Source organism: Periplaneta americana, chromosome 10, assembly GCF_040183065.1.
Source record: "Periplaneta americana isolate PAMFEO1 chromosome 10, P.americana_PAMFEO1_priV1, whole genome shotgun sequence".
Taxonomy (NCBI): Eukaryota; Metazoa; Arthropoda; class Insecta; order Blattodea; family Blattidae; genus Periplaneta; species Periplaneta americana.
In genome coordinates, this window is record NC_091126.1 from 147,340,700 (window position 1) to 147,355,684 (window position 14,985).

The following is a 14,985-nucleotide window of genomic DNA, read 5'->3' on the forward strand; positions in this document are numbered from 1 at the left end:
CTCAAGCTTCGTGACTGTATATAGTAGACTGTGGTTTTACAACTTTCAAGTCGCAATACACTCTTTATCCAACCACTATTAATTGTTTCTCAAGAATCTATCAACCATTCTATTTGATTCATTAAGCCTGGAAAACAATTCACCACAAAACCGGGGGAAAAAAAAACATGCCTTTGTATTCAATTTATTTGATATGAGGAATGTTCTATACGAGCATTTACTATAACAAACCGAATCAGAGCGTCTTTCTGCAACTCACGCCTGCCCTTATATTTGTACAAAATCTGAAACAATTCCCTCCGTGAACAAAGTTATTACACTCTGAAATTAAAATAAACTATGTAACTCTTGTGGTTTTAAAAATATTTCTATATACTTCAACAAATTAAGTCAAATTAAACGGTTTTTCTTTGTGAAATAATATTGAATTAATATTTAAATTATTCGTAATTTAGTAGGTTAATTTGTCACTACGCAAAAGAATGACTTTCATTAAATTTTGTTAAAAGGGGCAAACATGGGCTAATTTTCCATTTAAGACCGTAAAGTAAACATGTTAGGCAACACATCGGTTAAATAAATAGTATCGGGCAACGTCGGGAAATTTTTGCAGGTCTGTATAAAGAATAAACTTCAAAATCTCAAACTAAAAATTACGTTTACATTAAATTACAAGGTTTCAAAAATCAGATTCCTTAGCACCATCTTCACTCATCTCGCTATCTGCAGAGTCGTCATTCAGATTGATTATGATTGCTTCCATTTCGCCCTTTACCATTTCCTACGCCCAATAGCAGGGGCGGCCCGTACTTATGTGTTACAGTGCTACAGCACAATGATAATTTTTGCTCAAATAATGTATTTGTAATACCATAGTATTTGATCTGCCATTTGACAGTTTCCCGTGGTTATGTTCATGACGCGTTATAGAGTGTTTAGTCTTCGCTCTTTGATGCCTCAGGGGGTACGTTGCGCTACTCAAAACTCTGCACGAGAATGTAGACAATTAATGCGCATGTGCGAAGCTGAAATCACTGCCCTGATTGACTATTTTTACGCGGGGAAGTGCTTTAGTCAGCTTCAGCACAACATAGCTTGGAGATTGCAAAAGTAAAGCGTAACGAGAGAATGCCTGTTTGTGGAAGAACTCGGAACAATGTATTTGGTAATTCAAGTGTCCGACTGCTGCTGCCATCTGCCTGTTTTTTGAGGTTCCTCCTGAATCAGTCAGCAAGCGACGGAGAATGGAATCCCAGAAAATTGATGCCAAGGAAGTATATGACCGTATAATTCAGGAAGCTACTCACCGCTTCCAGTCTTTAAGCTACCTAGACCCAACAAAATTGTTAAACAGCAAATTTTTTGACAATTTTTCGCATAATTTTCCTGAACGAGAACTTGAAGTTGCTGTCAACAGCTACACTGTACTGAACAAAAGAGCGTTAAAGACACAACTTTGAGTTCTATACGGAAGACCAGACTTCCGGAATATAGATGGTTGTTCAATTGTTACAATACATAGTCTCCAACAATTCACAGGATCCATTCTGTGAAGTAACGAAGTTGTTAAATATTTTGGTTACAAAACCAATGACCACTGCTGAGCCAGAAAGAAGTTTTTCTTTCTTAAAACGCATAAAAACGTTTTTTAAGGAACACTATGTCCCAGGATCGCCTCACTGCTCTTGCAATACTGTCAACAGAAAATAGTGTGATGTGTATGATGTCCAAGATGGAGGGGTTTAACACCAGGGTAACTGACAAGTTCTGCAGTAGGAAGGAACCTCGTATGGACTTCATATTTCGTCACTAGGCGAGTCTCAAATTAAGATAAATACATTTATGTGTATACAGTAGGCCAATATAGAGATTGTAGCACATACATTATTTTGACCACCAGCCGCTACTGCCCAATAGTCTGTTTGAAGTTTATCCGCGGCTCAGCTTGCGAGGGGTTGTGCTTCTAAGGCAGCACTGCACGGTCAGCGTTGCCAATCCGTGCGCGGAGTAGAGACACTCGGCCACCTATCGCTTCGCCGTGCCCACATTTTCCTCGCGCGCCTGATTTGGTGGCCGCTACTTTAGGCGAGTACTTCTCATTATGACCTATTAAGGCATGCGCACGTTGTTTCCTTCTGAATACTTTCCCTGAAATAAATTCGGCTATTACTTCCACCTTACATATTCTAATTAACGCAATTGGGTCTTGATTGTGAAGTGGGCGCAAGAGTGCAAGTTGTATCCACACATGCGCCTCACGACACGATCATCTTGGCTGCGAGATAACTGCGCATGCACGGAATGCGCGGACTTTGTTAATAAAAACAAACTAACCAAACCTAACCTTCGTATATGCTAGATGTGTAACCGGAACACGAAGGGAACTTCTTGATTTGATCTTGATTTCATCTGAAATGTGCACGCGAAAATAAATCCAGGTCACAATCACGCTGGCACTGCGTGAGAGGTAGACAAACAGATCCTTGAACACTGCAATCGATCGACCAATCGAACTTACTCACCAGTGGCGTAGCGTCAATGTAAGCTAAAAAGCTCAGCTTCCCCAGTTAATAATAATTTCATAATAAACCTGCAGTTTATGGACAAAATTATTGATTAATTTTAATAGAATTTATATTTACGCGTTAAATATTGTGATGCGGCAGCTCAGGATGATTTGTGATGCAGCAGTAAACAAAAAGCCTGCACACACCAGCTTCCGAGCAGACTGGTTTCTTCTGTGTAATCCACCCCGCAGATTTTCCATCCCTTTCTAACTAAACTACCCTAGTCGCAAGAAGCTAGCTTTAACATTTAAAATAAGTAGTTTCCGAGTTATCCCTTTTCGTCAGTTGTGTTCAGTTGAAGTGTTAGTGTGCATTGTGGCTGATATAATAAATAATGAGCGAAATAACAGTTCCTGACACTAATTTACTTGAATTTTTTTAGGACAATTGTATTATCAAGACTGACTTACGAAAAAAGTGTGATTTAAAAAACAAATGACCTACTTCCTTGCTGTCAATGAAGGACACAACCAAAAGACAGACGCATACTTATGTAATGATACTAATATTGTGATTTCTGTAAGTATGACAGGGAGTGAGCTAATGTTATACGTATAAGTGTCTATTTGTTAAGAGATATGTGTAAGCCGTGAAATCATATTTTATTACGCATCATTTGAGGTCATGCCTTATTGGTGCTACTTACGAGGTTCCAACCAATCTTCGACTGCTGACTTGAAATTGACTACTATTTATTTTAAGACTGTATTTTTGTAATATGTTTTCTCATATTGCATGAAAGACAACTTGAGTTAGCTTCCCCTGCTCAAAATTTCTTGCTACGCCACTGTTACTCACCCAGCGAATTCAACCGTATATCGTAATAAATTACTAATAAAACACGTTCCAGCCGGGATCGAACCCGCAACCTCGAGCACAGAAGGACAGCGCTATACAGACTACGCTACCCAGGCAGTCTTCACTTTATAAAACTACCCTAAACTCAAGAGCTCTTATTTTAAAAAAAACCGCGCAGTAGTCAGACTCCATAATTACCAATTTTGTTTAACAAAAAATTGCCAGTTTGCGTTTTCGCTTTTTTTTTATAGCATTAAAAGAATTTGATGAATTAAATATGTTACTTACATAATTCTACAATATTGTGTTTTTGTGTACTTTTTTTAATTTATTGGTTTAAATTTACATTAAAGTTTGTTATAAGAAAAAAAATGTCCTCCGTTTACTTCGCCTAAAATTTGTTTTAAAGAAATAGAATGTTTGTCGCTAGTTGTGAATTGCAGAAACCTCACATGTCCAGGAAATTCAAATATATTTCCAGAAAATTCTAAAAAGTGAAATTCATACATAGCAAACTCTAGAACTTATTATTGCTTTAATAAAAAATAATCACTTCAAAATACCAAACGCTTCTGAAAGTAATTAGTTTTTTCTGTTTCCTGAAAAATTTACTCAAATAGACATATAGTGTTTCTATAATTCACAATTCAAATACTGCAGATGTACCCTGGACAGAAGAAAGTAGTGTTTTCCTAAGTAGTGCAAAATAATGGTTGTAACACTGGATTACTTGATTTCGTGTGAAAATTTCTCACAAATTCATCGTTCGGATACAAGCTATTTGGGGCGAGTGGGGTGGGTTTATAGCTTTCGCAGTGATCATATCTTATCTCTAATAATAAATTATTACAGTGGTGTGCTAAAATTGAATTTAGTTTCAATGATTGAAGTACTTTTTTCTCTCCCTGTGTTATACGTAGCAGGATCGAAGATTCACCTGAAAAGTTTGCTTTCAATTTAAGAACATCCTTTTACAGAGACATAAAATAATACAATAAATTATGGCATATTCATGTGACATAATGAACGTGAATAGTTGTGATTCCGTTACTCTTATTTTGAATCGTCGTAAACTAAAAATTAAAATGTAAATATAAAATGGCTCGACCAAGTTCGGTCTGCAACAAGTTACGAGGAATTTCAGAACTGTTATAGGGCAGAGAAGAATGTTGGCGGTGGAGCTATTCCCCTTAGCGCTACCTCCACCCACGTTGTACTCCTCCTCATACTCTTAAATTCCTTTGATGGGTTGCTACCGAAACAACTTTCACTCCTCTTCAAATATGTACCCTACCTGAAAGCACACATGCCTTAAATAAGCAGTGCTTATATAACTATATCTGCATCGTTATTTCGACGTATCTTTTGTACGTTGCATTATAATTCTTATTGTAAGCCTAGGCCTACTTACTTACGAATGGCTTTTAGAGAACCCGAAGGTTCATTGCCGCCCTTACATGAGCTCGCCATGAGTCCCTATCCTGAGGAAGATTAATCCAGTCCCTACTACCATCATTATTCCATCTCCCTCAAATCCACTTTAATATTATCCTCCCACTTATATCTCTGCCTTCCCAAAGGTATTTTCCCTCAAGTATCCCAATTAACACTATACGCATTTCTGGATTCAACCATAAGTTCTACATGTCCTGCCCATCTCAAACGTCTGGATTTAATGCTCCGAACTGTTAGGTGAAGAATACAATGCCTGCGGTTCTGCGTTATGTAACTTAAGCCCCCTTAGTCAAAAATAATTTTCTAAGGACCTTATTCTCAAACACCCTTAAGGGAACACTGGTGAAATAATGGTGAAAATTGAGAAAATCTACTTAAATTATTGTGACACTCTATGTAGATTGATCTCAAAAAGCTAATTAATTTATATTCCCATGATTATTTTCAAGCTTTTGAGCCAATATGAACTAAACATTTTGAAAACTTTCTCGCAAAGAGCCTTTTAGCGACATTAATATAAAATATATTTTTAAAATATAATTCAAAACTATTAGCTCTAATGACACAAAATTTTATACAGATATATTGTAGGCATGTTTATGTAATTTAAAATTAATAAATTTTGTAAGAAAATTGTTGAAGTTTTAAAACTCGCATAACTAACTGTCCCCTTGGCCTCTGTTCCTCTCTCAAAGTAACGGTCCAAGTTTCACAACCATACAAACAACCGGTAATGTAACTGTTTTATAGATTCTAACTTTCAGATTTTTTAAAGCAGACTAGATGACAAAAGCTTCTCCACCGAATAGCAGACATTTCCCATATTTATTCTGAGTTTAATTTCCTCTAGAGTGTCATTTATATGTGTTACTGTTGCTCCAAAATATTTGAATTTTTCCACCTCTTCAAAGGATAAATTTCCAATTTTTATATTTCCATTTCGTACTATGTTCTGGTCACGAGACATAATCCTATACTTCGTCTTTTCGGGATTTACTTTCAAACCTATCTCCTTACTTCAACTAAAATTGTCGTGTTATCTATCCCTAATAGTTTTTGGATATTCTCGTAACATATTCACGCTATCTGCATACACATGCAGCTAATATAACCTGTTCAATTCCAAACTCTATTTTCCTGGATTTTCCTAATGACATATTATAGAGCAAAGTTAAAAAGTAAAGGTGATGGTGCACCTCCTTGCTTTAGCCCGCAGTGTATTGGAAAGGCGTCGGACAGAAACTGGCCTATACGGACTCTCTGTACGTTTCACAGACAGATTTTAATTAATCTAACCATCTTCTTGGGATTACTAAATTCAATAGGAATATTATCTGAAACTTCTCTCAACCGAGTCACATGACGTTTTTAAAGGCCTACAGCTCTAAATTGAACATGTATTTGCAAAACACACAATAAAACGCTAAGAAAAACTATATCCATGCATTTAAATTTAAATAAACCTATTTGATGCAAAAGAATTTATAATAATTCCAAATGATTCCTTTCGACAGACTTATGATATCCGTGGGTTTACTCTTTCGGAACACATCGCACAGCTGGACATTTAAGGAATTTCAATCTAAATTATTATTTTTGAGAACTACTATTGATACAAACACAGCATACAGACTTAAACAGAAAGTGAATTTAGTATTGAACAGTACTCTTTTAAAGACACGACATGCTAACAATAACCAGAAAGATCGCCGAGAAACGTCTATAAGCAACTTTCTGACGCAGCGAGAACGCAGCTTGACATTTATGGTTAACTTAGCGTACATTGGTGGGATTTATAAGTGCAAAAGTGTACTACGTACGACCCGGACAATATTCCTTCTTTGAATCAATTTTGCGGCAGTAATAAATAAATATAATGATTGATATTAAAATGTGACCAGCTATGGATTATGACATTATGAACATTTTTAAGCGAAAGCTGTACAGCACGTAGGAACAAAACGTAATAAAAGCTCAAGAACGTATCATGTAACATATACGTAAAATTAAATTTCGCAATATTTACTGGAACAGTGGCACGAGTCCAGTGAAAGGATTGCTGAAATATATTGAAACTTGATATAAGAAAGCTCCCATTGGTTTCTAGGTGCTGATCATATGATCCATCTATATACGACGAATGATATGAAAATCAAATGTATATTATGTTCCTATAATTAAAGTTTTCAACTCAAGGCGGAACTCTCAAATTATGAAACGTAGAAAATACCACGTAATCTTTATCCCCTGATGTCTCTTATACATAGAGATCCGTGGTTCCATGTCTAGTAATTAAATTGCGGATATTTATGCACTAAAATGTTGAAAAATATGCATTTATGCACTTAAAGTTGTTGAAATATGCACTAAAAATTAAAAGAAAAAATTTCTGCAGTAAAGTTTGTAACAACATTATAACATTTATAAATTATTATTTAATTATTGTTCTTTAGAAAAACGTACCTCAACTTTTGAAATAGTTGTGGCAGTAGGTACAAAATGTCTTTTCGAGGGTTTCCATTGTGAAGTGCCTCCATTTGTCAGTATAAATTAATTTATATGCTTAGAAGGCTCTCTCAACATTGCAAGATGTGATTTGGGGAATTTTTGTGCGAACTGACATTCTGTACATTACCGACAATAGCATAGTTTCCATTTAAAACGTCAATTGTTCGCAACTTCCCAAAGCCAAGGTGATATTTCATACTCAACGAAATTTTGTTGCAAGTGCCTCGCCCTTGTCTTTTGAGAAGGAGAAAATGATCAAATGAAATTGCTCGAAATATGCTTAAAAATATACAAAATAAATTTAAATGTGCATTTATGGCAAACAGCGTCAATATTGTATATGCAAAATCTGCAACATTTATAGGACTTTATTTTAACCTATAAAACATGATCGGCAAAAATACACAACGCTTTTAGGTGTATGTTCATTCATTAAAAATATGCAATTGCATGAACTTCCGCATTCTACTAATAACAGTTTAATTTTTTTCTCGAGTTTTTCTCGGTATATGCAAGAAAATTTCATTCAAGAAAACTGTTTAGCTTCTCCAAATCCCTTCCTGTTCTCAATTTCGTAATCTTCTCTCTAAGAACGTTCGATATTTCTACAGTTATAGGAGTCATTATGTCAATAATCTGAATAGTTAGAAAGCGTAGTTAAATAAATTCCTCTTCAGATGTTTTATATTAAAACATATTCAAATATCAATATTATAATATTTATTTTCTTCACTACTTTACAAAAAAAAGTGAGCCTTCGTAAGAGTTAAATTCTGTTTTTAAAAATATTGCTTTGCCTTCATAAAAAAAGAAGTATTTAACTAAATATGATCTGCAGTAAGAGTACAATAATTTAATGCACTGCCTCAACCGGGGACTATGACCTCGTATGGACTGTGTGCTCTCATTATATTGTGTGAACTCAAGCTTTTAATTAAAATGTGTAGCTCGTCTTATTTCTTGTCTATTCTGAGTCACAACAATTACTAATATTCATTCAATTGCGTTAAAAAAAACACCTACTTGTATCTTTAACCTGATTCCAAATTACTCATGAATAGCTCAAAATTTAATGGAATAATAGTTTTGAAGCCACTTAGTTGTAACTTTCAACCTGTCCTTCGAATTGGTCATCCAAGAAATGTTGGGCTAAATGTTGTTGAACTTTGTAGCAGTTGCAAAACGTCTTCATAATTTTAAAGCAGAACACAAAGATTACAAATATGTATTAAGCCTAGTGGGCGTATGCTATGTAAAGTTCGTCAGTAGTTAAGAGTAACATTACAGATGGTGTATTGGTGAGTCAGTAATCACAGTTAAATATTCTTTCCGATGTATGGCGTATTACGTAACGAAATGCTGAAATATACTGTTCAAGCAATTTCTGAATTATAAAATTGTACTTCCTTATTACTGCAAAGAATCGAACAGTTTCTTAAAACATGAATAACGGAAATGCAAGACTTACCCATGATCTTTTCGTCTTCACGCCAAGAGATCAACTCGACGACTGAAGCAACACTCACCTCTCCGAGGTAATGTGTTTCCAGTTAGCAACCATCCTCCTTGGAAACCGTTACCTTGAACGCGTGGTTCTTGCCGATAGAGGTTATGTTGACACTACCTGAAGGCTAATATTGAGCCTTAATACTTCACATCTTCATCACAACTTTCAGCCGTATAAACATTCCCCATATTAAACTGAGCTCTACGAAAAAAAAATCATAGCTACTTTCTCCATTTTAGACCTAAATTGCTCAACACGTAGCGAAATCTGTTATAATTCAAGCAGACGATCTGGAATGTGATATTCCGTACAAACAATGTATAAGTGAATGTTTTGTTGTAGCATGAATGCTACGCGGAAATGTTGCAGTTCAATAAAATTATAATGTACAGACGGAGTAACTGTAGTACACGGAAAGGAATGCACATTTTTGTACTGAATCGACAGAATTTTTACTTTGTCATTATGCGAACTATAGAGAAAATATGTCATACTAAAGTCTAAAAATACATTTTTAGATTTTTTTCTACCCCTGACCCCGAATAGTAATTTCTGTGGCAACTTGAAATTTAAAACACTTTTAATTTTCTCCTTGGGACTAAGTGAACCATCTGACTCCTATTATCGATAATATCATGGTTCGTTAATTTCTCAAATTTACACAACAGTAGATAAAAAAGTGTGTGCTACAGACATTCTAGGTTCGAAAACACGTGTTCTAATCTCGTTCAACTTTATATGGACTGCGAAAATACGTTTCGTATTATGGTGTATTAATTGCTTTTCATGCGAATAAATTAATAAGTGTTATTTTATATTCGTAATATTTATCACGGGAAAATATGAGATCATATCGGTCAGGTACAATCTGAGCCTTTTTTTTTCTCTTGTACGGAGGAGCGACCCGAAGGCTTGCACTACAGCCTGAGGCTTATGTGCTTATCACTCCTATTCTGTGAATGGTTGGGTAGCCGAACGGCCGCGCTCTTGTACAAGTACATCACGCCACATTGTGAAATCAACCCGGGCTATTGTATGGATGATATGTGAATTAACAATGACGAAATGAATCCGAGGTCCAACGCCGAAAGTTACCCAGCGATTCTGCTTCAGTTGGTTGAGGGAAAACCCCGGAAGAAACCCCAACCAGGTAACTTATCCCAATCAGGATTTGAACCCGAAACCGCTCGTTTCATGGCCAGACGTGCTAACCGCTACTTCACAATGGTGGACCAATCTGAGTCTCTCTCATATAATAATAATAATAATAATAATAATAATAATAATAATAATAATAATAATATTATTATTATTATTATTATTATTATTATTATTATTATTATTATTATTATGCTTGTCAGACGGCCACGTAGCTCAGTTGGTAGAGCAGCTGGCTCCAGACTGGAAGGTCCGGGGTTCGATCCCAGATGGTGATAGGATTTTTTCTCGTTGCTAAACTTTCAGAACGACCCCGAGGTTCACTTAGCCTCCTATAAAATTGAGTACCTGGCCTTTCCCGGGGGTAAAAGGCGGTCGGAGCGTGGTGCCGACCACACCACCTCATTCTAGTGCAGAGGTCATGGAAAGCATGGGGCTCTACCTCCATGCCTCCCAAGTGTCTTCATGTCATGTTACGGCGATACCTTTACATTTTACCTTTTATTACGCTTGTCATTGGCGTAATTTTGTGTAAATTCAACTGGACATTTATTTCGTTGAACATATTAATTCATCTTAATTTGTATATTTCTCCAGTGACGTACGCAAGAGGGGAATACCGGGTTTAAACCTCCTTTAACTTTTGAACTACTCTTTATTTGGGGAAAATGAAAATTGCGATATGTAAATTTGAATATATATAGTTTTTTTTATATATTATCATTTTCTATTTCCTAACTTTTCGCCGTCAGAGTAAGATTATGTACGACTAAAATAATAAAGAAAAATATGTGAATTAGTTCTAAGCTACACGGAGAAAGCAGAGCATTCCAATCACACACGTCTTTATACCACAGTCTACTATATACAGTCGCGAAGCTTGAGGTTTTTTTTGCAAATCTCGTGATAAAGCGCTCCAAGCGGTTAGCAACTAGAAACAATAGACTGCCCATGGTCGACTTTGGACTGTGTCGTATTTCTATCGAGTGGTAGCTCGTTGCGTATTTCACATTGATGCTTGTGAAATGTTCGTTATTGGTTGTAATGAAAATGTTAATGGCTAAAATACAATAATTGGAATAATAATATGGGACAAGGAGGAGACGTTTGTAGTGCTATAAATTGTAGCAACAGTAAGAGAAAGAGGCCAGAGTTATCCTTTTTCCCCATTTCCGAAAGATTCCTGGGTTTCCACAGGAATGCGGAATGCTGTGCAGAAACAAAACTCTTAATTTTGAAGTTCTTTGTGACTGTTAGAATACATTATATCCTTAAATTTCACAATGAAATGTTTCAGTCTAACCGAAAGGACATTAGATACCGGTTAAAGTTCTGTCCCTTAGGCTGGTAAATTTCCAGAGAAATAAAGGTTAGGTCTACTTTTTTTTTTTCAGAGGATATATTTTGAATTGTAGCTATTAATTTTGTTATTATTTTTATGTGTTATTTTACTAAAGACGTAGAAAAATTAAGTTTGTTTTAATGAAATTTATTGATCACGTTTTATTTTCAATTTTGGTGGGATTATTATTGCTTAGGCCTATTTTTTTTCAAAGGATATGTTTTTAATTATAGCTGTTAATTTTGTTGTTATTTTTATTTGTTGCTTTACTAGAGACGTAGAAAAAGTCTGTTACAATAAAATTTATTGATCACATTTTATTTCCAATTCTGGTGTGATTATTATTGCTTAACCTCATCCCACTTTATTAACTACGTACGTCTACACTACAAGTACCGGTACGCTGAAGTTACTCCAGTAATTCATATTTCCATTATTATTGTTGTAAAGGGAAATGCAAATTAATATTTATTGGTTTCATAGTTAATTATCGCTATAATCTTGAATGAGTGAAGCTATTATAGTAAATTTCAGTTCGTTTTGCACAAACAAAAATTATATTACTTATTTCTTGCAGGTATCTTCGAGTTTATTGTGGAATTTAATATACTTCATTAAAATAATAAATTAACTTCATGCATTTAATATTTCAATAATGGAAGGAAGGTGTTAATTTTTCAAAAAGAACACGACAACGAAAGTGTAACATATTTTGTCTGCTAGGAGAGAGATCTGCGATGATGAGGCGATAGTAGCGATCCTAGTGGTGGGCAACTACCCATGTTTGCATTTTTACTACATATTGAGCTTCGCGACTGTATATAGTAGACTGTGTTTATACTTCAAGTGGGAATCCCGTTCATTGTTAAAAGCAAAAACATGAATTCGTATAACTGAAATAAGAGTACAGTGGACACACATATTTAAAAATAGAAATGAAGAAAAAGGTGATGATGATAATGATACGAATATATTTTGCATCTTACCTGCAACACTGCTCAATTAATATGTGAATAATTTCAAGGAAAAATTGTTCTGGGGCCGAGTATCGATCCCGGGATCCTTCGCTTAGCGCATGAATGTTCTCCCGACTGAGCTACCCCAGGAACTATACACGACACCGTCACAATTTTTCCCTTATATCCACACAACTCAAATGGGCTGACAAGACGCCAGAACCCAACTTTGAGTGCACACAAATACTGTGTGACTTAAATTGTGGCTTTCTGTTAACATACCTCCAGTAACGAATATACAGGGTGGATCGCTCGAATGTACCTAATTTCAATTGTATGTGACAGGTGAACGGTTGAAGATAGAAACCTACAGTAACGTTTATATGAAAGGAAAACTCAACAAGTTTCGATATGCACATCACCATATCTCTACGTGAGCTCCAGCTGTCACTGTGACGATATCGAGGCGATGAACGATTTCTTGCCAAGCACATTGGAGCATATCTTCTGGAATGCTCTCAATAGCCTCTATGATGCGCTCCCGAAGGTCTCTGACTGGAGTGGCGTATACTTTATCTTTGACGTAGCCCCAGAGAAAGAACTCGAGCGGTGTTAAATCCGGAGATCTCGGGGGCCAAGCGATCGATCCTCCCCTACCAATCCAACGGCCAGGGAACATGTTGTCTAAAGTCGTACGAACGTCATTGAACCAGTGTGGAGGAGCGCTATCTTGCTGGAAAAGGATGTTAGGCTGCAGGTCTTCAATTTGTGGAAAGAAGAACTGCTCCAACATATCAAGATATGTGATACCACACACAGTTTTCTCGGCGAAGAAAAACGGTCTAATCACCTGCTGCTGTGAAAAACCGCACCACACATTTAACTTGGGACTATCACGAACGTGCTCTTGTATAGCGTGAGGATTTTGCGATCCCCAGATCCGCACATTATACTGGTTTACTTTATCTGACACATGGAACGTGGCTTCGTCCGAGAAGAAAATCTTGGACATAAAATCAGGATCAGCGCCGAGATGGTCTAGCATCGTATTGGCAAATTCCACTCGTTTGGACTTGTCATCCGGCTCCAGACGTTGCATTAACTGCACTTTGTATGCGTACAGTTTGAGACGTTTGTGGACAATTCGTTGCTATGTTGATTTTGGTACTTGAATTTCCAGCGAAGCTCTTCTTAATGACTTCCGCGGGCTTCGCTCATACGCTGCTTGAACATTTGCAACCATTTCGTCGGATGTTCTACGACCACCACCTTGCTTTTTCAACACCGATCCTGTAGCTAAAAATGTATCGTACCACTTCTTAATGCTTTTAGCAGTTAGAGCATCATGGTTAAACACTCGCTATCTACTCCCTTTGAACCCGCATACCACAACATAGTTTGCACTTTCATCTACGGTGTCGTCATTTTGACAATCGATACAATCTACGAAAACAAACCGTGTCTGCGCACCATCTACCGACAGGATTCGAAACTTGAGTTTTTCTTTCATATACACGTTGCCGTAATGTTCTATATTCAACCGTTCACCATACAATTAAAATTAGGTACATTCAAGCAGGCCACTCTGTATTATGCAAATCTGGCTTTCAGGTATAAGCTCCCTGTAAAGCAGGTTTGAATAATTTCAAAGAAAAATTGTTCTGGGGCCAGGTATCGATCCCAGGGCCCTTTGCTTAGCACACGAATGCTCTCCCGACTGAGCTACCCCATAGTTCCTGGGTCGCTTTGAGTTTTATAATGGTCTTGAATTCAAAACGAGGTTTCCTTTTCGCAAAAGGACGGTTTTGGAATTAATACTTCCGAAAGTGTAAAGAACTCTAGCAAAATCGAGATAGCGAGTTTTGCCAGTTCTTCTAGTATTACCGGCACTACTGCTTGTTTGATTGAGATTTTATGTACAGAAAACTTTGAAATAAGTTTAATGTTCTTAAAATATAGCCATAGCTGTAGTCTGTAATACACTGTATGCGTATGAGTTATTCAATATATCGGTGAGGTTAGGTTTCTTTAATATGCATGAAATTTGAGTATTAGTAAGATTAAAATTCCCTTATCCAGTCAATTTAAATTAAATTATTATGCATTAATAAAATGAATGGAAAACAAAGCCTTCTTGCTGTCATACTTACTTACAAATGGCTTTCAGTGAACACAGAGGTTCATTACCGCCCTCACATAAGCCCGCCATCAGTCCATATCCTGAGCAAGATTAATCCAGTCTCTACCATCATATCCCAACTCCCTCAAATACATTTTAATATTATCCTTCCATCTATGTCTCGGCCTCTCCAAAGGTCTTTTTACCTCAGGTCTTCCAACTAACACTTCGTACACATTTCTAGATTCACCCATACGTGCTACATGCCCTGCCCATCTCTTTTATGAATAAAGAATCCTGTTCCTAATTGGTGATTCTTATTTCCTTACCCATAGTATAAGTAATCTCCTATTGGTGATAGGCCATTCTCATCTAACCTAATCTCCTGTACTCCCACAAAGTCTATTCTATATATAGCTAGTTCTTTTGCTACTAATGTTACCCCTTCTGTTCTACTAAGACTCGTGACATTTCAAGTACCAAATCTCATACAATAATAATAATAATAATAATAATAATAATAATAATACTTTATTGCCAGAACAAAGATACATATTGATATTTTTTAATATAAG

At 36.2% G+C, this 14,985-nt stretch overlaps 1 protein-coding gene across 2 annotated transcripts in view; it reads right to left on the reverse strand.

The window, feature by feature from the left end:
• Positions 1–8,915, reverse strand: part of LOC138708084 (uncharacterized) — a 73,761-nt gene extending 64,846 nt beyond the window's left edge. For both annotated transcript variants that reach the window (XM_069838240.1, XM_069838241.1), the window contains exon 1: positions 8,797–8,915. In XM_069838240.1, the coding sequence (XP_069694341.1) occupies positions 8,797–8,800 (4 nt within the window). In that variant the 5' untranslated portion in view covers positions 8,801–8,915. The remainder of the gene's footprint in view (positions 1–8,796) is intronic.
• Positions 8,916–14,985: the final 6,070 nt, after the last annotated feature.